The 24,081-nt window shown below is 37.9% G+C and overlaps 1 protein-coding gene across 1 annotated transcript in view; it reads left to right on the forward strand.

Annotated features, from left to right (window-relative positions):
* The window catches only part of baiap2l1b (BAR/IMD domain containing adaptor protein 2 like 1b), an 84,059-nt gene that overhangs the window by 47,624 nt on the left and 12,354 nt on the right, over positions 1-24,081 (forward strand). Inside the window, exons 8-12 of the mRNA XM_079621641.1 lie at positions 1,109-1,264; positions 1,358-1,460; positions 3,565-3,778; positions 12,434-12,493; positions 15,215-15,383. Coding sequence (XP_079477767.1) covers positions 1,109-1,264; positions 1,358-1,460; positions 3,565-3,778; positions 12,434-12,493; positions 15,215-15,383 — 702 coding nt within the window. The remainder of the gene's footprint in view (positions 1-1,108; positions 1,265-1,357; positions 1,461-3,564; positions 3,779-12,433; positions 12,494-15,214; positions 15,384-24,081) is intronic.

Below are 24,081 nucleotides of genomic sequence, written 5' to 3' on the forward strand. Positions count from 1 at the left end.
TTTATCTTTAGCTGTCGTTACACACACCTTTACAAATGTATATGAGCATTCCCGCTCTAACAAGCTATGTATATATATAACTAGCTATATTTTTTCAAATAAAGACAAGGTAACACTGGTTTTAGTTACAGAAAGTGACATGAATATTACATAGTGGGCAACTAATTATAGCGCAACATAGTTTGAAATCAAGGGTTTAAAGACCGTCACACACAGAGTAACGTGTTGATGCAAATGCACACTTCAAAATATTTGACAGCTGGATTCAACCAAGCCTGCAAGGTTTGTGAAATTTAAAAGTTTATATTGAGCATCCATATGGTATAATCAAACATATCTTTTGGGGCGCTCTCAGAATATGCATTGATTTGTCATTTTAACTGTTGGAAATTGGGCGTAAAAGTGGACTTCAAAGATTTCTTATCCTTTTGCGTCCTCTATTGGACATGACAATATTATGATGAATGTAGTAAGTCCAGATTGCATTCATAATCCTCTTATTTATACTATATATAACACACTTTTATAACGCTCACAAAGTAGGTAAATATTCAGGTAGAGACCCCGGATGAATATTGTTGGTGTTGAATTTCGCATATTGCGCATAATTTTACTCATTCCCACAGATTTTGTGCTCGCACCCAAAGTGCGCTCACATAAAGCCGCTTCTCAGTACTACATTGAGTCCTTTTCGGCTGCTTATTGCGCTTAAACAGTCAAATGCACACAAAATAATGTAAAAATGCTGGTCTTGGTGAGTATTCATGTAAACACAGTCAGTTGTTTTAAGTGAACGTAAACAGCTAATAAAGAAAACGCATGTGTAACGGTATAATGGATCCGTGCGTCAGGTCTTAAAGGGACAGCAGCCTAATATACCTGCTGCCAAATTATGAGATAATATAAAAATATCTATATGGCTATTTTTCCCCTATGGTATCAATGTCAAAATTGTGGCCAGTGAAAATGCAGACTTTGAAAAACCACTAGCCACGGTTACTAGTGAGCAAAAAGGTTAATGTCAAGCCCTGAAGACCTTCATGATTACTCCAGCTGCTCATGTGCTCTCTTTAACTCTCGGATCGGATACCTTCTTGTGTTCTTGAAGGCCCGAGAGCTTCTGTCAGATAACCTGACCGGCTGGCAGGACAAATGCTTGGACGCTACCAATGTCCCCGACAGTGTGATGTCCATGATCGAAGGTCTGCGCACTCCAGTGGCCAACACTCCTCAGGCGTCTCCATCCCTCCAGCGCCACAGCAGGGTGAGGACACCAACTCCTAGTCTACGCAATGAGTACAGTGTGCAGGCCGGTTGTGTTATGAATTCATACCTGCGTTTTTCTGTACCTGCACAGTCCAACTCGGATGCAATGATCCCGGCACCTCCACTGCCGCCTCAGACGAGTCCTCTGGCCAGCATGTTCAATCAAGAGTCCTCCAGACCGGAGAGAGAGTCTGGTGAGCATCACCTTACGTATTACATTACATTACATTTATCCTTCCAGTCTCACCTCTGTAATCTAAAATCAGCATGAGCTCAGATTTGACTCTGTTCCTGATCTAACTTTGCATGACTCCGCCTCTAACTTTATTACATTTTCATTTGTGTAGGCAAGGGGAAATGTATTACTATTACTATTTTTAGGCTACGGTTGTTAGTAATTCGGCCTTTTTAAAAAAAAATCTTGCTAATAGTCAATGTAATTTTAACACCAGTTAACATAATAAAGTTATTATTAAAGGAACACTCCGACTTTTTGGGACTTTAGCCTATTCACCTTATCCCCCAGAGTTAGATAAGTCCACACATACCTTTTTCATCTCCGTGCGTGCTATAAGTCGGTTTGACGCACCCACCGCTAGCCTAGCTTAGCACAAAGACTGGATGTGAATGGTTGCAGCTAGCATACTAATCCAAATAAGTGACAAAATAAAACAAACATTTTCCTATTTACATGTTGTGATTTGTATAGTCACAGAGTGTACAAAAAACAAAGTCACATGAGACACAGACATATTTTAACCATATAAATACTGGGAACTATATTCTCAGAAGGCGAAGCACTGCTACTTGGGCGGAGTGATAACCGCAGCACCTGAGACGCGCCGTTGTTTCTTCTGTCAACAAAACCAACGTGACTATACGTGACCTCTAGCTCCGCTCAAGTGTCACTGGGACGACAGAGAGCGTTCGAGGCAACAATACTAACATTACAGGGGATACATGGAGCCCGTTAACAACTGCAATAGTAGTTACCACCCTATTCATATAATAGTGTCACTAACGTTACATTAGATCTAAGTTAGCTAATGGCACTGTTACAGTAACGTTAGGCTAAACATTTAAAAATATAACGGAACACTTACCGCAGCCGCTCCACTTTGTCCTGTATGTGATATCGATGGGATGGCCGTATCCTTCAGCACACGTTTCATGGTCCTTGTGGCAAATTCCATTTTTTGAAAATAGTCGTCCTCAGTGAAATGTACCGAGCAAACATAATGTCCCTTGATAATCTCATTAGGTGTGTTTTGATCAATATCCAGAGCAAGTAGCCATTTCTTCATCCGGTCAGCGTTTTTAGTTGGAATTCTATGAAACATCATGGTATCACCTGGTCTCCCTGTTTATTGTCACAGCTCTTTACAATACAGCGAAAATCCATGATTGTAAACTACGCTTTTACTATTTATAAATTGCTGACTCTGTTATCCAAACTCTGAACGAACTCTCTGCTCCTCACCACGGTGCGTCTCAGGTGCTGCGGTTATCACTCCGCCCAAGTAGCAGTGCTTCGCCTTCAGAGAATATAGTTCCCAGTATTTATACGGTTAAAATGTGTCTGTGTCTCATGTGACTTTGTTTTTTGTACACTCTGTGACTATACAAATCACAACTTGTAAATAGGAAAATGTTTGCGTTATTTTGTCACTTATTTGGATTAGTATACTAGCTGCAACCATTCACATCCAGTCTTTGTGCTAAGCTAGGCTAGCGGTGGGTGCGTCAAACAGACTTATAGCACGCACGGAGATGAAAAAGGTATGTGTGGACTTATCTAACTCTGGGGGATAAGGTGAATAGGCTAAAGTCCCAAAAAGTCGGAGTGTTCCTTTAAGCAATACAGTCAATTTTTAGAGAAGTGTTTAAATTTAAAAATTCATTTTAATTCAAATATTCAAATTTAGATTAAAAAAAATCTAATATTCATATTTAGTTTTATTTCAGCTTTATTTCAATTAACTTTTTTTTTTTTTTTATTGTCGTAGTTTTGGATTTAGTTAACAATAACAACACTTTTGGGGATACATTGGGATGCTTTTTACAGTTCAGTCACTTTCCTGATGAATAAAGTATTTAGTTATTTTTTAATGTCCTTTTTCATTTTGAAATTCGCAGTAAAAAGCAGTGAATTACAAATTATATATCTGTTCAAATTCACACTTGAGCAATTCAATTCAAAGAACTATTGTCCGATATGCCACATTGTCAGCATCTGTATTCAAATGTATCATTACAAGTGAAGCTTTGAGGACGTGTTGTCTGTCTTTTCCCCTCTAGACTACAACAACGAGGACAGTGGATTGTCCAGGTCTGTCTCGATGGCCACTGGCCTCAATCTCACAGACAAAAGACCCAAAGTGCGCACCATTTTCCCCCACAAGTCTGGCAACAACCTCACGCTGCTGAGCTTTGAAGAAGGAGACATCATCACACTGCTGATTCCCGATGAGAGGGACGGCTGGCTGTACGGAGAGCTGCAGAACACCAGACAGTGAGTGCAACTCGTCTCATTTATAGGCGCTGCGAGGAGCTTGACGTCAGAGTTCAGTTTGAGTTCACTTATTAGAAACGCATCGGATTCTGGAGATCTGGTTAAGAAGACATGTCTATACTTTTTGTAATGACTCAATAATAATAATAATAATTTGGCTTTAAAGCTTGATTGTAAATCAAACTAAGCCATTCATTTTTTTTTGCACCGCTTTTAATTCATAACACAAGTTGGAACAGACTAGCGATCTATTAGAAGTGCCCGAGAGTTATAATCATGATTATTTAGGTCAATATTGAGATCATGATCAACTCACTGAAAACATCATGCATTTATTGTAACATTTTTTTTTTAAACTTGCCAAAATGTAACCTAGGGTCTATTTGTGAATCTACCCGAGGCAAACTTTCGTTTAAAAGCATAATTGGGATGGAAACGCCACTTTTAAGATAAACCGTATTTTTGTTTTCGGTCTAATTGCCTTTTGAATGGGAGTGCTAGGGGCACTACAATGATAGCATCAACATCGCTATTTTTAAAACACTAAGAAGGCTCGACACAACATGAAACTGTGCTCGAAGTATCACCAGCGGCTCTACACATGAACTCCAGCATTGACTACATTGTTTGTGTACACCGAGTTTACTAAAAAGGAAGGTTTTGTAGCTGTTGTTGTTTCCGGCCACCGGCATTTTGTCAGTCAAAAAATAGTCGATCTCCGAATGCGAATACAGGGTCAATATTGATTTTCACTAACGACACAACAACAAAATTGCTGAAACGCTTCCAATACTCGTGCTCCGCAGAGTAGATGTACGATACCAGCTGCACTTTCTGTCTCTCTCATCTCTCCGACAGAGAGCTACACACAAACCTCCTCACTCACTCGCTCGTTTCATTTCTTCCGGATGAATATTCCTGCTGTTAAATGGCTCGAATTTCTGTGTGGGATTGCGCATAATTTTACTCATTTCCGCAGATTTTGTGCTCACACCCAAAGTGCAGCACATGAAGCCGCCTCTCAGTACTTGTAGTTTCTTGCTGCTTATTGCGCTTAAACAGTCAAATACACACAAAATAATGTAAAAATGTCGGCCTCGGCGAGTATTCACATAAACACAGTCAGTTGTGTTTTAAGTGAGTGTAAACAGTTGAGAAAGAAAACGCATGTGTAACAGAATAATGGATCCATTTGTCAGGTCTTAAAGGGACAGCAGGTTTTGAGTAGAGATGCTCCGATCAGCATTTTTGAGGCCGATCACCAAAATCATGATCTGCCGATTGACTATCACTGCCGATCACAGAATGGAAGAGGAATGGGAATCTTTTATCTATAATCTAGCAGAGTTTGCACAATTTGTAGAAATGAAACTACCGGTAACTATGAGGTGGCAAGAACGATTTCTTTCTGGAACAACCAATTACGCAAAACATCCCAAAACCAGTAGGTTGTTTATCAGACAGAAATTCCTGAAAGACCTTTTGTAAGTGAAATTTAAGACCGTTTTAAGACATTTTAAGACCATAAAGATTGAAATTTAAGACCTACACGACGCATTAACCAGCAAATAACAAATAAAACTAGCATCAATATGCACTTTTTGTTTACATAAGCATTAAAATAATAACATAAAATATTATGGCTAGATTTTAAGAGTGTCTTGCAACATGATATCTACTAACATGTACAAGTGCAAATAAAGTTTTGACAAAAAAGGTTTTATAAAAAGATAAACCTCACATATTTCAGCCTTTAAATAATTTTTTTATAAAAAGAATGAGTCAAAAAAATATAAATTACTGACATTTACAATGCACATTAGCTTATCTTTTATTATTAATAGTAAAAATTAGGCTTCCACCTCGAGGGATTTCAGCACGACATACATTGCAAATGGCTAATTTTTGTCGGACACTTTAAAAAACTTCCAGACGAGAGGAGATCAAGCTATTTTTAGCCAATAAAAAAGCCCACTGTGGGTTAATGTCAAGTTAATGTCAAGCCCTGTATGTTATATAAAAAATAATTTTGTTTCCATAATTGTTGGATGCCAAAATTGTAATTCAAAACAAAATTGTATTAATTGCCCAGCGCTACGAACTATGTGTTTTTAAGACCGATGTGCAGGTGAAGTTTGGCTTGTGAGCGTCACCCAGTCAGTCCAACGCAGATGTGCAGAAGCGTCTCAGGAGCTGGAGAAGTCCTCATGTGTACACAGCTGTGGCGGCAGTCTGCAAAGAAGAAAACCAGTTCATTTGTGTGTCAATCAATGCCACGTGAAACCCTGTTAGAGAGAGCAGACGGGGCGGCAGCTTATCTGAGATGCAGAGCGCAATCTCCCCACGGACCTGAGGACTTTCAGCAGGTGGAGGAGACGTAATCAGAATAACACAGTTATGGCAGAGAGAACGATCTGAACACACCAGCAGTCCTGCCAAAAACTGATGTTGTTGGTTTGAGAGAATGCTACACCAGATGGCGAAACAGACAGGGTGTGTTCAGAGCGCATTCAGAGACGCCAATGTCTTTGCCACAAGAGTCAAGCGAGAAGATGAAGTTGGAACAGAGCTAATAAACTTTCAGGATAAAGACAAGTGGTGCGAATACAATTCAAACTTCGCGAATTGATTTTCTAAGATATCCCTCCTTTATATCTTTGCACTTCGAGTGAAATGCATTTGTTCTTTCTGCAAATTCAATTCTTTGGGTGTTTTCTGACCTGTAGATCGTTTGCTTTGTTCTGAAACGGGGATTAAATCCGTTACAATGTCGCATTTTCTTCTTGGTTCGGTTCGCTTTCACAAGGCAACATTTCTAAACAGACTTCACGTGCGAGTACACTGTCCTCTCATTGGTCAGAATGCACCTTTCATCTCCTGAATTTCCAGTCTTGTGGAATAAATCCCAAACATTTATGTTTTTAACCCCTTTTATTGGCATGACCATTACATATTTAAAACAGTAATATCCTAAACCTAAACTAATCTTGACAAACTATAAATAATTTGAACGCTTACAATCTCTAGTTTACATATTCTGTGACTGATTTTCAAAATAAATGACCGATGAGCCGTAATTTATCAATTTGCAACAAGAATATGTTCATACTCCTAAGGCGTGTTCAGACCTTTATTTTGAAATAGTGATGAACATGAAAAATCATGAAAGAATGGTAGAAACCTCAGTTTGTTTTCATGCCAAGAGTTCAAAAGATAGCATCCATTCAATTATTTTAGAAGACAAGGTCTGAAAATGTTTTAAATATAAAGAAAAATAATAATAGATTCAGCATTTGTGATGTGGCAGCGAGCTATGCACATACGTGTTCTTCTTGTGTTTCTTAGAGGTTGAATTCATTTCAAAATCTGCCAAACTTCCAGTACTACTTCTGAATAGGATGTCTACTTTATAAATTGTATGAAAATTGTAAAAATAATGGTTCAGATCACTCAAATAACATATGGAAATGGAGGCGCCCTTATATGGGCAGTAATGTCAACTAGTGGAAAAGTTTGGTACTGCGCCCAAACAAAATCTCACTGAAAACTTATTTTTTGAGATATCAACCTACAATTTGAAACAACTTCTTTTTTCTTTTGCATTTTTAGAGTCCACCAGGTTTTGAAAATATTTATTTGATATAAAATATGAATAATTACATTTTTAACATTGTGCATTTTCATAAACTCAACTTCTATAACTTTTTTTCTGTTTAACTTTCTTAATTTATTTCACTTCTACAAAAATCTCTTCTTGATCTCTTCAAAATGTCTTCTTTAAAACAAGACCAATCTTACATCTATATTCCAAAGCATTCTTGAATTACAACCATTTAAGTTCAGAATGTGCATTTGCATGTCTATTAAAAAAAGGGGGGCGCTTAAGGGGTTAAGCCACTGTTCCAAAGAGCCCGTCTCTTTAGCCCTATTCGCACGGGATTAGTATTACCTGGTGACCTCTAGTCAATTGTAATAATTGCGGAGGTTGTCTGTGATCTTAATCCCGCGCGAATCGGCCATGTCTGTAATTTGTGAAGTAAAAATTCCCCCAAACCAGATTTCGCCGAACACAGAGGTCCCGTGATAATATTACTCCCGTGCAAATCGGCATCTCTGTGATTTGGCGGGGTCGTATATAATTTTTTTTAAGGTTTTTGTTTCCTGTGCGCTTTTTTATCCTTCTTTCGCGAAGAATGGAGGCTGCGTTGGAGTGTTTTGATAGTATTTTGGGTTCTGGGTCATATCACTATACACCATTCACAACTATAGCTAAAATTCACAGAAAGAGAAAGCTGAAAACCATCAGAAGAATGATTAAAATAATGATAAAAGAATGATTACATGGAGATGAATGACATGTATAGCAGCATGCGGTAAGGGACATTCTTCTGTTTATGATATATCATAAAAAGCATAACGGTCACCGTCAAAAAATGAATCACCGCATATCCTAATCGAGACGGAGGCTGGGACTAACAATATCAAGGAGCAAAAGTTCATGCAAAGCTGGGTAGGTCTCTATTCACTTCTATAATCGTTATTACAAAGCAAACGGACTACGCGAGTATAAAGTTGTATTTATTAGCAGCGTGTGCTAGCGTATCAACAATTAGGGTAGAGAACCGAAATAATAAACCTAAAACTGTCTAACTAGTATAACTTCACAGTAAGGTTAAAAGCAAAATTTATCTTAGAGCACAAAAGTGAGCTTGTTGATCCTTGAGGGGTTTCGCTGACTGAGGACGTCCACACTGTTTAATCCAAAGACGACACTTGTCAGGATTTGGAAAAAAACGGACACCCCCCTCCAACATCTCTGGGAAACGTGTATCTGTGTTACAAATGCCCCAGGCACAACGTTTAACCATATTTTTGATACAACTACGATGGTAATAGTCTGCCGAGACCAAAAATATGAGACGCCTGTGTTAAAGTCAATGGAGCGCTGTGAAAAAGTGTCGGAGCTCGTTCTTGCCTGCGCTGTGATTGGTCAATCTACATTCTAGGGCGTGGCTTAGCCAAAGGGGAATTACCTTTACACATTATGACACAGCCTGGTTCGTGGGTCCATTGGGCCGAATTGCTTTCTCGCCACTGGCAGATGATGTATTGGCCGATAACTGGGAAGCTTCACTGTTAGAGGAATAATTCAGTCATTTACTCAGTCTTTGCATTTTTTGTTAATTTGTAGTGACTCACTTAGTTGTTTATATATGTTGGTGGTGTTCTGCAAACTTGTCTGAACCCTATAGGGAACGATTCATGAAGTCAGACTTGTCACCTAGCAACCCTTTAATATGTGCCAAATTACACACAAGCACCATTTGCTATACGAGGCGTTTTAAAGCACTACTAGGACCTGTTCAGACAAAGGGACTGAGTGCTTCTATTTAAAGAAAACTTCAGACCGATTGACGGTTCTTATTAATAATACATTTGCCAGGTCAATTAAAATGTCCTTTCGTGTTCTTAAACGTCCAGCAGGAAATGGGCCGTAAAACCACTGGTGAAACTGTCCGGCTCATGTCATCACGGCTCCTTCACAAGCTCCTCGGGTCTGTTAAACTTAAGTTCACAGTTTAGCACACCCAGGCACAGATGGATAAATATTAACCTTCTTTACATGAGGGAAGAAGTGGACGGAGAGATTGGGCCTGGGATTTGTGGCTTTGTAAGCAATATGACCATTTAGATCTGGTGAATGCATTTCTAAAACTAGAGTTTAGTCAACATTTAGGGATATACGTGAATGTAGATGACCTTAAAGCTAGCAGATGTTGACAAAAGTAGGGCCCATTGATTTCTGCGGTGCAGAAAACGCGGAAGGAATCGCGGAATCCAGTCATAAAAACGGAATTTAGTGTATAATGCGGAATTTCATGGAATTTGTTACATTTTTCTCAATAATAATAAGCAGGTCAGTACACTGCAAAACGGCAACCTGTCAAAATAAAAGTTTGGTTTAACCTGAAGAAATTATGACAGAAATGTATGTATGATGTACAGTAGAATTTAGCTACGTCTCAGTGTAATAATAATACTAACACTGATAATAATAAATGATTATTAAAACGTAGTTTTTTAAGGAATAATCAATTTTTCTTCCGTTTTTTTATTTTATTTTAAAACCGTAAAGCTCTGTTGTGCACTTTGTTTGACAAAAAAAAGTGTTTAATGTTATATGATTAAAAGACACATTTAAATTAATGTTTTATGCCTTCATTTGATTGCCAGAAAAATGTAAATACACAACACAGGATTTCTGAAAAAAAATTATTATAGAAATGAAAAAAAAAAACCTTTGTTTTTATGAATTCAATTAATTAGACATGCTTTATTTAGCTATTAAAATGGAGTCAAAAAAAATTATAAACTGAACGGAAAAATGGGATTTGGAAAAAAAATTAACGGAATTTGGGAAAAAAATCAAACAGATTTCATAGGGCGCTGACTAAAGCCACAAAACTCCACTTTTGATTTCATGGGGTCTTCAAAGGCCCAACACTGCCGCCATTGACGCATTGCTTTTGTAATAAATTCACCGCCTTTAGCCATTAACTTTACAGCAATTACTGACAGACTTTCAATCCCCGGACCTGCTGTGAAGGGCGTTCCCATGGTCTTGTATAATCTGTAGGTTATTTAGCTTACTTATTCAGATGTCCTATTGAAATGTGGTGTTTAGTGTTCATATATCACTAAGAAACATGTCGGATGGAACCTAAAAGTGTCTAAAGATACAACATGTTCCACTATTTGTTCCGATATTTAGACATTCCACTGACTAGTCTTTTTTTTCTGCCTGAAATGAAGGTTTTTTTGTGGATCTTTGCTGCGCTGGATTCAAGTGTATGGGGGCTGGGGCGTTTTTGACGTTATATTATATGTTTTTCAGACCAATTTGGTTTCTACGTTACGTTCTTTAAAGAGTCAGCACAGAGGAAGTACTACAAAACTAGCCAATACAGTTCTTTTAAGAACATAAAATGCTTCTCTGATCATTGTTGTTTTTGTTAATTTGCTGAAAAACCTCAATCTTCTGTCATCTGATTTATAGTTTATATGTTTTTAGCACGTAAAATACATTTTAGTGTTATTGTAAATGCATTCCTCCTCTTTAGGTCGTGGTTCACGCGTATTTCCGCTGTGAAATCTTTACTGATTTTTTTTCATAAAATAGACTAACTTTTATATTGTTAGTTATAAAAATCACGTTGAAATATGACAAATATGATCCTTCAGGCTTTTAAGGAACGTTTATCTGTCCATCTCTCAATCATCATTGCATTGCATTATATGTTTTAAAATTACAGAGCTTTGATCATAAAACTAGGCATTTAAAAAGCATCTCACTAAGTTTGAGATATAGAGTGACAACTGATATTTATATGCATTTTATATAAGGATCTGCTATTCTGTTATATACTGATCTGCTATAAAGATCTCATTGATCATCACAAGCTTACAAATCTTACTTTTTGGCATATAAATATCAGCAACTGAACCAAATTGCATATTTTTGCTCAGTTTAGGCCTCTGAATAAGAGTTAAGTGATTTATCCTCCAAGTTTGAGCTTCATATTCTCACTATATCATATTATATGAGCCTGATGTATCAGATATGATATAAAACATAAGACACTTATGCTTTTTTCAGATTTTGATAAAAATTGTTCCATGATTTTTTTTTTCTCCATGACTATTATATCTTATGTCAGGCTGTGTTAGCATAATCCTGTCTCTGCTGGTACACTTGATCAGAGAGGAGTGCCGCTATTGTATGTTCAGAGTTTACATAAAACTTCATACAAGAAACACTTTGTCTTTCCCCGTGCCTTTCATGGGTGGAGGCCATCCTAGTCATTGAGTTTCCTATCTATATTTACATTCCCTCAGATTATAAGATCATAAAGTCCTGAGGAGAACGCTCACACCAAGACAAACACTCCCGTTGTGTTTGAAGTAATGACAGGCTGTGTGTGCATTTGATGACCTCACCGCCACACGTTCAGATGTGACGGCCCTACACTTGGATTTCCTTTCTGAGAATGCAATGCGACTCTCCGTGTTCAAATTGCTTTCAAAATGCTTCTCTCAGACAGTGTTTTATGTCCCAAAATGTCCAGACTGTGTTCAGTAAACACAGTGTGGACATTATAACATATATGTGACCCTGGACCACATAACCAGTCACATGTCGCACGGGTATATGTGTGGAAAATAGCCAACAATACATTGTATGGGTCAAAATTATAGATTTTTCTTTTATGCCAAAAATCATCAGGATATTAAGTAAAGATCATGTTCCATGAAGATATTTTGTAAATTTCCTACCGTAAATATATAAAACATTTATTTTTGTGAGTGAATGCACCACAATCGTGAACATAAATGCACAACTTTAAAGGCGATTTTCTCAATGTTTTGATTTTTTTGCACCCTTAGATTCCAGATTTTCAATAGTTGTATCTTAACAAACCTCACATCAATGGAAAGCTTATTTATTCAGCTTTCATGTGGTGTATAAATAAAATTTTCAAAAAAGTGACCCATGTGACTGGTTTTGTGGTCCAGGGTCACGTATAACACATAAAAGCATCCACTCTTTTTTCCATGTTAGTGATTTATGCTGTCTGTCTGTGTGTGTTTTTACAGGCGGGGCTGGTTTCCATCATCTTACTGTCGTGCATTCACAGAGCCAGCAGTAAATAACAGGTAATCAGATACCACACACACACTAACACGGTTCTTTGTTGTCCTGATTAGCTCTGATACTGATCGCTGCGCCTCGGAAGAGAAGGAAACACAAGCTTCACAGCAGTCAAGCCCTATTTTAAGACTTTTACAGCCATTATCTCAAAATCCACATCCTCAGATTTTAGATTCTTTCTGTATTGCTTGGATCAACAAAAGGCGGGAAAGAAGCTTGACAACAACAAAAAAAGTGGTGTGTGTTTTCAAACAGGTTTCCTGAACACTCCCCATATCCATTTAGGGCTCGAATTTCGGCACGGGATTGCGGGTATTGCGCATAATTTTAATCATTCCCGCAGGTCTCTCACTTATAATGAATTCATTCATTCACTTTAGCATGTAGGTAGGGCTGTAACGATTAATCGCGATTAGTCGAAATCCAAAATAAAAGTTTGTGTTTACATAATAAATGTGTGTGTGTGTTGTGTATAATTATTTTGTATATATAAATACACACACATGCATGTATATATTTAATAAAAATTTGTTATTTATATATAAAATGGTTATATTTATATATAATATAAAAATATATATGCAGTATATAAATGCAAATATTTCTCAAATATATACATGCATGTGTGTGTATTTATATATACAAAATAATTATACACAATACATACACATATATTATGTAAACACAAACTTTTATTTTGGATTTCGATTAATCGTGATTAATCGTTACACCCCTACTTGTAGGTTGTATGAGTAAATGAATCCACACAGATTATAAAATCAAATCAGTCATTTTAAAACTTTCTGCGAGAAGCAATTTTAATACCCATGTATTTAATTTTAGTCAGGACTAAAAGACTATCCAGTGTTATTTCACTTTTGATTACTTTATTGAAGTAGTTTCTGTAGTATTTCTGAATTCTAGTGTTAGACCTAAAAACTTTTCTCTTTATTTCTCTTTATTTGTATATTTATTCTATTGTACGTATTTGTGCTTCTTTTTAAAATTTAATTCAAAGATTGAAATCAAGCTTCCTTGTGTTGTGTAAACTCTTAACAACAAAATTACCCCATTGTAAAAAGCAAACATTTAGGTGAGATAAATCCCCTAACCCCCCATTTTCCAAAACGAAATACAGGCTCTGTCAACTTGAACAGTCAATGCAATATTGCTGTGTCTGGCTCAAACAAACAAGAGCAATGTTTTGATAACATAAATAGCATTGAAAAAAACTTTAAAGGCATAGTCCACCCAAAAAAAAATAATTCTGTAATTTACTCACCCTGATGTTGTTCCAAAAACAAAGGAATATATTTTGAACAATATTGGTAATCAAACCGTTTCGGTTCCCATTGACTTCCATCGAATGGCCCAAAAAATATAATGGGAACCGAAAAAGTTTACCAACATTGTTCAAAATATCTTGTTTTCTGTTGGACAGTTCCTGCAGGTTTGGAGCAACATGAGGGTGAGTAAATGATGACAGTTTTTAAATGTTTAGATTTTTGGTTCAATTATTTGATTAGCTGATCAGATTTCCACACTCTCTGACTGTCATGCTGTCAGCAGAGAGTGAAACACTAGAAATCGGCTTACCCAGACTGACCCAGGCGTGCCTTATAAGACTTCTAATCCCTCGTGCTCTTTCCCACTGATGTTATTCACAGTGTGTGTTTGTGTGTGTGAGGTCAGAGCATGCATCTACCTCAGCTGATGTTTGCTTGAAGAACACAAGACTTGATGCTTTCTGATGTCAAGTGAAATCCTATCCCCTTGGACCCTGAGGGGGTCCCTGTAATGCCTGATCAAAAAGCCTTTTGTGTTTCAGCAAACAGCGAGAGCACCAAATTCTAAACTCAGAGTTTGCTGATTATGAATGGTAGCATTTTGGTAATACGCAGCAAACACTCACAACGCAACCAAGTACAGAAACACACTGCTAATACTCAAAAACGCAACAAATACAAAAACACACTGCTAAGACTCACAACGCAACCAACCAAATAAACACACACGGCAAATACTCACAAAATAAACACACACTGTAAAGACTCACAACGCAACCAAATAAACACACACTGCAAATACTCACAACGCAACCAAATAAACACACACTGCAAATACTCACAACGCAACCAAATAAACACACACTGCAAATACTCACAACGCAACCAAATAAACACACACTGCAAATACTCACAACACAACCAAATACAGAAACACACTGCAAATACTCACAACGCAACCAAATACAGAAACACGCTGCAAATACTCACAACGCAACCAAATACAGAAACACACTACAAATAATCACAACGCAACCAGAAACAACACAACCAATACAGAAACACTGCAAATGCTCACAATGCAAACATACAAAAACATGCTGCAAATACTCAACACAACTAAATGCGCTGCAAATTTTAACATCCTGATTGTCTGTGAGTATTTTCAGTGCGTTTCTGTATTTGGTTGCATTGCGAGTATTTTTGCAGTACGCTGTCAAACTGCTGATGTTTTCTTAATTTGCTGGTGTTTTTTTTTTGTTTTTTGTTTTATTTGTGTGTTTTTTTCAGTTGAGCTCTCATGGCCACCGTAGATTTCCCTTGATAAGCTAATAACATTGAACTGTGTGTATTCACTATACATTATTTGTTAGAGTAATACATGCAGAAGGATAAAGGATAGGATCAGTGTTCTGATGGTGACTTGATTGTTTGTTGTAGTATTGCTGGAAACCCTCCGATGCGCAGTAAGAGCGTGGCCAACCTCATGCATCAGGACCCAGAGGACTACACGATGGTTCTGCCTCCAGCGGACTACAGCAATTCGCCCGCCAGGAGAAACTCCACCAAGAGTCTGATGCAGACATACACCCCACACACTGAAAACTCGGTCAGTCTTCTTCATCTTCCCCCCTATACACACACTGAATGCTGCTTGGGTTGTATTATCATCACTCTAGGTTTATAGAGTCTGATCAGATTATTGTTGATCTTTGTTTGACTTGTGGTTGTCGCAGGCGTTTTAAAATAAGCCAAAAAAATCCCATTTGCTGAGGGTGTTTTCACACCTGCCTCATTTAGTTTGGTTGAATCGCACTAGAGTTCATTGTCCCCCTTGGTGCGGTTCGTTTGGGCAGGTGTGAATGCAGTAATCGCACTGGTGCGCACCAAAAGCGCACCAAACAAGCGTACCGAGACCTCCGTACGCTTTCAAACGAACACACTCGTTTGTGGTGAGAACATGATCCGACCTCGAACAGACCCAACTGCCAAATAACTGCGTATTTTTGGACTAAACCAGCTGCCGTAGTCAGCGGCGCTGTGCAGGGACTCGCCTCCTCCTGAAGGGACTCGCCGCGTGCATTGCATTAAAACATTATTTCAAGCCGCATCCTCGCTTCATTCTCAAATGTTATTGTTTGCCTAAAGTGGTGTAAAAGTATATAATAAACTATGACCAGGGATGCAATCAGCCCACGCAGTCGTCTCTCCAGAGTAAAAAGTGGCGTGTTGTCTGCCGGATTTTCCTCCTCTGTTTACTTCCGGGAGTTTCGTTGGAATTTTCCCTCACGTTAATTCTGACCAATCGAAGTGCAGTTATGGAAATACGCTCAAGACACATCTGGCCAACGAGTGATGTGGATGTTGTCACATGACTGCATTTTGGTTTGTTTCGTCAACTGGTTCGGACCAGAGCAATCAGTGTGGTGTGAGAAGGAACCAAAACGCCTTAAAAATGCTACAAAGTATAATTTTTCACCCTTGGTCCGGACCAAATGAACCGAACTACAGATGTGAAAGCACCCTTACATTGAACTGTGGTGAGAGGGTGTAAATAACCTCCCAGGACACATAATAATAATTTGTTACATTTATATAGCACTTTTCTGTGTACTCAAAGCGCTTTACATAGAAGGGGGGATCTCCTCAACCACCACCAATGTGCAGCACCACCTGGATGATGCGACGGCAGCCATAATGCGCCAGAACGCCCACCACACACCAGCTTACTGGTGGAGAGGAGACAGTGATGAAGCCAATCAGTATATGGGGATGATTAGGAGGCCATGATGGACAGAGGCCACTGGGCAAGTTTGGCCAGGATATGCCGGGGTTACACCCCTACTCTTTCGAAGGAATTTTTTTAATGACCACAGAGAGTCAGGACCTCAGTTTAACGTCTCATCCGAAGGACGGTGCTCTTTGACAGTATAGTGTCCCGTCACTACACTGGGGCGTTAGGACCCACACAGACCACAGGGTGAGCGCCCCCTGCTGGCCACACTAACACCTCTTCCAGCAGACACCTGGTTTTCTCAGGAGGTCTCCCATCCAGGTACTAACCAGGCTCAACCCCGCTTAGCTTCAGTGGGCAACCAGTCTTGGGCGATATGGCTGCTGGCACATAACATCATGGCTTTGAGTTTCCATTGGCAAGCATCAAAAAGTACACGTCTATTTAAGCTCTAAATGCTGTTATTAATAGGGTAGGCTGTGTTCATTTAATTTAGCTCAGAACAATTGAGGCTCATGTGAAGTCCTCTCGGGTATAGGTGTGGGTATAAATGTGTCACAGGCCGTGCTGTGTATACAGTCGTGGTCCTTGTGTCTGAGTGGATCAGAGGATCAGGATCACTTTAAAGAGGATTGCAGGTGGAGCAAAGCTAAATCCAAACTGCTCACATAGACGAGTGTCACCTGAGTGACAAAAAAAATCTACCCATTCAAACCCACCAATCCCACTGTTTATTTTGACCTCATGAGACCGAGTCGTTGTTTGTCAGGTGCAGCTGACAGATCATATTACAAAATGTAATGGGAGAGTGGGAGATAGGGCAGTATGAGGAATGCAATTCACTTATTTTTGCTGGAAATTCAACTCCCTAATGTATTTATTACATAAGCATGTACTAGTAACATCTACGTGGTTATGTTATGTAATGTATACATAAATAATAAAAAATCTAACTTAAAAGCTGCAAACCCAAAGATAAGATTATTCATAACAAATAAATGATGTGTCTGACATATGAGCAAAACCAGCTTCACAAGACTCAAAACTGCATGATAAAAAGATTGGACACTTTGTGAATCTGTAGTAAAATGGCTGATGTAAACACACACCTATAAACCTGTGACATGTGACCACACATCAGTTGAACTCAATATTAAATACACCATACTATGTTTACACCGGACAGCATGACCTGAGATTACATCACTCCCATTTTAATTAGGGGTGTGATGGTGGCACTCTCGGCGGTGAGGCGGTGGATATCTTAATTAAAATCATTTTGATACATAAGAAAATAAGCAAGGCTCAACATCCATTTCGTAACAGATGTGTGTGTTTATTTTAGCACGTCCGTCAGTGAAAAACACTACAGCCTGTAAAACAGTAAAATAAATATCAATAAATAATGCTAACCTAAATAATAAGAAAGTTAAATATATATTTTTTTTTTAAGACATTCGTTTTATATTTCCTCACAAGATGCGTCATATAGTCTACAGCTCTGCACAAAAAAAAAAGCCAATGTGCATTCAAACGATTTAATAGCGTTTCAAATTCACCCAACTATATCATTGTGAGAGAACGCAAAAGCTTTAAAATAGTTTTTCTTCCCATCTCATAATTTTTCTTTTGACTATGTCCCTTTAGGGGCTCCGTAGACAGTGTCATTTCCTTTCTGATCATAGTATTCGGCTTGAGGTTTAGCCCTTATACTGATCTTTGATGACTATTTTGACTATTTTTTTTTTTTTTTTTTTTTTACAAAGTAGCCAACTACTGCTGCCCTGATGGAAATGTATAACTATTCCATAAAAGTATTGTCTGGACATCCGCTGGCAAGGAAATATAGAGACCGAACCTCTTTAAACATTAATTTGACTACAGTATTATACCATGGTCTGACTGAAAACTCGATTCTGATTGGCTGGAAGTTGTGCAATAAAGCCGTTTAATGCACAGGTAGTTCCTGTCAGTTTAATCACCGTTCTATATTTAAAGGGGTGGTTGATTATGATTTCACTTTTCTGACTTTAGTTAGTGTGTAATGTTGCTGTTTGCCTGGAGCAGAAGCTCATTTGCATTTAAAGGGACAGACACAAAAACGGTGCGTTCTTGCTCACCCTCAAAAATTGACAATTTTAACATGCTATATAAAAATATCTGTGGGGCATTTTGAGCTAAAACTTCACACACACACTCTGGGGACATCAGAGACTTATTTTACATCTTGTGAAAATGGCATTACACCACCCCTTTAATATTCCACTTTCATTGAAGCGCACATACGCATATCACTCGCACACAGAGATCAGAGATTGTGCTGTTTAAACACAGAAACATTCAGGAGCGCAGAAACTTGTTATTCAACATTTTGAATGCACTCAAGCTAGCCATGGATTATTCCTTACCTGTCGTCAAGTCGCGCTCACTGTCTCCATCAAACGACAGGCTGGATGTCATTCATTCCCAGTGGAGAGTAATACAGGAGCTGCGTGGAGTTATGATCATATGCGTATGCACAGTTATTGGATCTGACTTGAGCTTCGGGTGCGTTGAAATACTTTTTCGGCTAGGATGCGCTGCGTTCTAATCAAAACTATGAGATTAGTGAAGAAGTGAGAATTGCCAGTATTTTTCCACTAAAACGTTATTCTAAGATATGAATAATTCTATTGAAAAAAATATTTTATTATTTGTTAAATAATTATATGGTTTGATTAGTCGCAGAAAACCGGCTATGCTTTTCTTTCAAACTTATTGTCAAAACGGCTCGTTTTGCTGCTTGATATTGCAAACCGATATTTCTTAATAATATGAATTCATATTTGTAAACACACTGGTTTGTAGCACACATAGTTTTACCGTTAACTGCACTTCGAACTACTTCTAGTTATTTAAAAAATAAGTTATCTAAAAACTCATCTATTCACCATGCTACGCAAATAATTATTTTCCTCTTTACTTCTGACTTCTGTTACGTTACTTTATCGAAATTGATGTTTTCTTTGATCCTATAACTTCTCATGTTGGTTGTCTTCATCTGCTTTTCTGCTTGTTTGATTGTTATAATAAGCAGACTGCTTGTCTCTTTATACTGTTTGTATTATTTTGTGAAGTGATCTTGGGTTCTTGAAAGGCGCTATAAAAAATAAACATTATTATTATTATTATTTACCTATAGAAGCTAATAGGTAAATGGAAAATAGCTTACTTCTGCATTGAAAAATAAGATATTGATATAGAACATACTTTTCTAATGGTCACAACGTAATTACTTATGTCAAAGACAGTGGGGGAAATGGGAATGGCAAGCTTTAGATTGGCCGAGTCTGAAATTTGCATTTCTCTTCTGTATAGAAAAACAGTTTGTCCGAATTCACAGTATTCATAAAACTAGGCTAAAAAAAAAAAATTGGGCGCGGCCAGTGGACATACCAATATTATGATGAATTGAGTTAAATCCAGATTATATTCATACTTGTCTAACATGCACATAGTAATTATTTTTAACTGAACCTGAAATTGCATCTTCTGAATATGCAGCTTACATATGATGTTTCGGTAACACTTTACAATAAGGTTCATTAGTTAAAATGAGTTAACTACATTAGTTAACATTAACTAATAATGAACTGCACTTATAAAGCATTTATTCATCTTTGTTAATGTTAATTTCAACATTTACTAATACTTTATTAAAATCTTGTTAACATTAGTTAATGCACTGTGAACTAACTAACATGAACAAACAATGAACAGCTTTATTTCTATTAGCTAACATTAACAAAGATTAATAAATAATACATTAACTAATGTTTAATAAATGAACCTTATTGTAAAGTGTTACCGATGTTTCTGACATGACAAGATATCCTAAAACATGGTAGCCCATTTGATTTGCATGCATGCAAACACACGAGGCAGAACTGCGGGCAGGGACACATTCCTACCGATGGATGTAAATGATGCTGTTTTGCTTATTCCCAGAAGTTCCTGTGTTTATTGCGCCCACAGCGATTTCACACGAGCAGCAGCGTTACGTAAAGCCAGCAACGCAACGCAACACCGGCACTGTGTCTTGTCACGGTCCACGTCCATTGTATTATACGCTCATGCTAATTTTAGTGGTGGGGGCTAGTCTAATGAGACACTTGAACTCGTTCCAGGCGTTTATTTAATGAGGTCTAATGACTCTGAAAAAGCCAGCTGGCTGTGTAGTGTTATTTGCTTGGAGGATGCCCGGATTTGTGATATTTGTGGGGTGCGGGTGTCAATGGCCAGCCTGTGAAAGTGGATACGGCTCTCTCTGGACGCGGTGAAATATTCATCGCTCACCAAATCCTCCAGCGAGCCCCGGCCTCCCGTCACACACACACACACACACACATCCGGGCCACGGCTCAACCTTTCCGATGCAATCCCACACGGACTTCAACCTGAAACCTGCTCCGAAGCGCTCGCAGATCCACACATTCACGACTGTGGCTCACCTCCTGATACTGTGCACACAATAGAGCCAGATCTGTAGGTGTGAAGCCCTGTTGTTCGGCACCTGTCCTCCCTGCCGAGGCTTGGCGAGGGACTCGTGCCATGCAGTTACTCATGCCAAGCTCGTCTCTCCACCCTGGAAAGCCGGGGGTTAACACGGACACTCTTCGTAAAAGCTCCCTGTATTAGTCGCTGTTAAGCAGGAAAGGAGATCTTCCTGTTCAAGCGAAGCAGAGGCTGTATTTTTCCACACACACACACACACACACACACACTGTTATACGTGCAGGTGCGGGTCTTAAACGCTCACAGGTGAAGAAGGCATTGTGAAAAATGCTCCCTACCTGGTTTTCTGAGTGTGTGTAAGAAAAATAAAACCGCAGAGGTTGATGCAAGACTGACGATAGATGTGTTTTTTAATGACACTGTAGCCATGTGTGACACTGACATTAGACAACATCTGAACGCACGACTGCAGTCTGCCTGTATGCCACAAAAACCAGATTTAGATGATTTATATGTCCATGTTGTTGATGATATAGACAAGATCTAGCTGAATATGCACAGCTGGACGACAGCAGTGGACCGAGATGATGCCAGATGCCCACTAAGTGAATGAAGAGGCGTCTCTTGCCTGCGTGTGTGGTTATTGAGGTGCGCAGCTGCCCTCTGGTGGAGACCTCAGGACACACTGTTATCACTATATATTGCACAAGTACTGCTGTTACTCAAACTCAAGGTTATGCATTTCAGAAAATCACTTCAATTCAAGCAAGAATGATGTCTCGAATTGTGTGGCTTGTCTGAGTTGATCGGACTCAGGGTTTTCAACTCGGGAGCAATAAAATGAGCAAAAAAAAAATCCCACAGATTTACAACAAAGGAGAGACTGAAGTAGGGCTGCACGTTTTCTGGAGATTTTTCTGATAAAAGTTGCGATTTAAAATTATTTATATTATTATTATTACAAACTAAAAAATCTTTAACAAAACAGGGAACACTACTATTGTAATATTTCTCTGTAAAATAGAGTATTTTATAAAATACAGGTTTATTTTACAATATGACTAAAATTGCAATACTAATATTTATTGCTGTCTTAAGTATTTCATTTTTAATCAGAGACCATCTAATTGCGAATTTTATTTTATTTTTTTAAATGAGAAAATCTGATTTTATTTATTTAAAAGCTCCAGATTTGCTGTCCTTGTTTGTAGAGCTGCACTATTTTGCCAGAATTGTTTTAATTTATATATCAATATGACAATAGTAATAACAATTGTTATTATTATTATTAAATAAAACTATTTAACAAAACAAGGAATATTACTATTGTGATATTTAAGTGTAAAATCAAATAAAAATAGTATTGAAGAAAAACAACTTTTATTACAGTATAAATGTACAATTACAATAGGCTACTGATCGTTTTGGCTGCCATAATTCATTTTCAAATGTTAAACCATTAGTTCATTTAGATTAAAAAAAACTGCAGGGATTGTTGATAAGCGCTTCTCATTGGGAGTATGTGAAGATGGGCGGCGCATGTTGCGTCCCAATTGCACATTAAAAGCGACTCAAACTCAAACACATGCAGAGATGAGTTTGTGTGGAGCAGCATTTTCTGTGTATCAAGTAGGGCTTCGACTTTAGCCCAAAAATCATATTCGAAGTTTGTTTGTTTATTAATATTCTAATATATTAGAACATTTATTAATTATTTATTTGACCATTAAATGCCTTCAGTAAGACCTATATTGGTATCAAACTTAAGTTGTGTATGTTCTGTCCACCAGAGGGCAGTGTATTAGTCAATTTCAATAGGCAGGCAATGATGTTTTCAGAAGAAAAACACACTGTCACGACTGTTTGTTTTGTTTATATTAAAAATCAGACCCTGGATTAAACGCAAACAGTTTACTTTCGACAGGTCTTATCCACTGTTCTTATCAAATAAAAATAAAAAAATTGCGGCCATTGTTTTGGTATACAAAATAGGCGCTAACCAGGACGCTAACGTCACCTACAGGAGCCCAGATGACCAATAATAGCCTTGCTAATGAGCTCGCGATTCACAACTTCACCAGGTGTGAAAAAGCCTCGGAATCTGAATTGAAAACAACGATTACAAGCAAACACATTTACAAAAAAAAAAAAAAAAAAAAAAATTAGGCTGCCTAATATTCTTTTATTTTTTTATATTAAAATCATATTCGAATAAAGATGTTCAGAGTCAAAGCCCTAATATCAAGCCAGATCATGAGCTGCTCGTGTGTAAATGAACACAATGCCGCACTTCACTCTGAAACACACGGAGCATTTATTTTTTCAATGAAATCCCAGCCTTTGATTTTGTCACGATCTTATTCCGCTCTTTCATGAAGTCGCATCGAGAGGCCAGAATGGACTAGTTGCACAGGGCCGCCATTTTGGATTTCAGCGAGTGTGCGGTTAGACACTTCCGGTTTCGCATTATGCACGGTGCAGGGAGCCGGAGAAAGCCGAAAATTATACCTTTTATAGTGGTTTATAGAATAAATTATATAACTTAAAATACTACCGAGATCCATATTACTATCACACGAGCCAATGGCAATTAAATGCACGGATGCATGAAATACAACTGTTCACGAACAGAAGATTGTATTGGACTCATGCTGCATACGCAATGACAATTATGCCAACTGTAAATATAGTTACAACTACGATCAGAGTTGTTAAATAAAATACCCCGTGAACATTCACACGTTTGCCCTGTGATAGGCTACAATTTATGTCCATAAATACGATTTTCTCAATTCTGCGTATATATTTTCACTTACTCGATCAATATTATCATCACATATTTTACATTTTTAACTGTAGGTAACGTTACCACAAAAATGTAGTCTACTATAAGTTTGTGTATATTTTACACGTAGTACAATACTGTATATGCGCTGCTTATAAACACCAGACAGATAATGATTTATGAAACAGATGCTCTTTACTCATCTCACTTGCACAGAATAAATGCAGTAATAGAAAGGATAGAAACTCACAGGTGAAATACACAGAAAATTATATGCATTAAAAAATTTGGTCG

Source organism: Phoxinus phoxinus (assembly GCF_949152265.1).
Source record: "Phoxinus phoxinus genome assembly, chromosome: 1".
In the NCBI taxonomy this organism is placed as follows: Eukaryota; Metazoa; Chordata; class Actinopteri; order Cypriniformes; family Leuciscidae; genus Phoxinus; species Phoxinus phoxinus.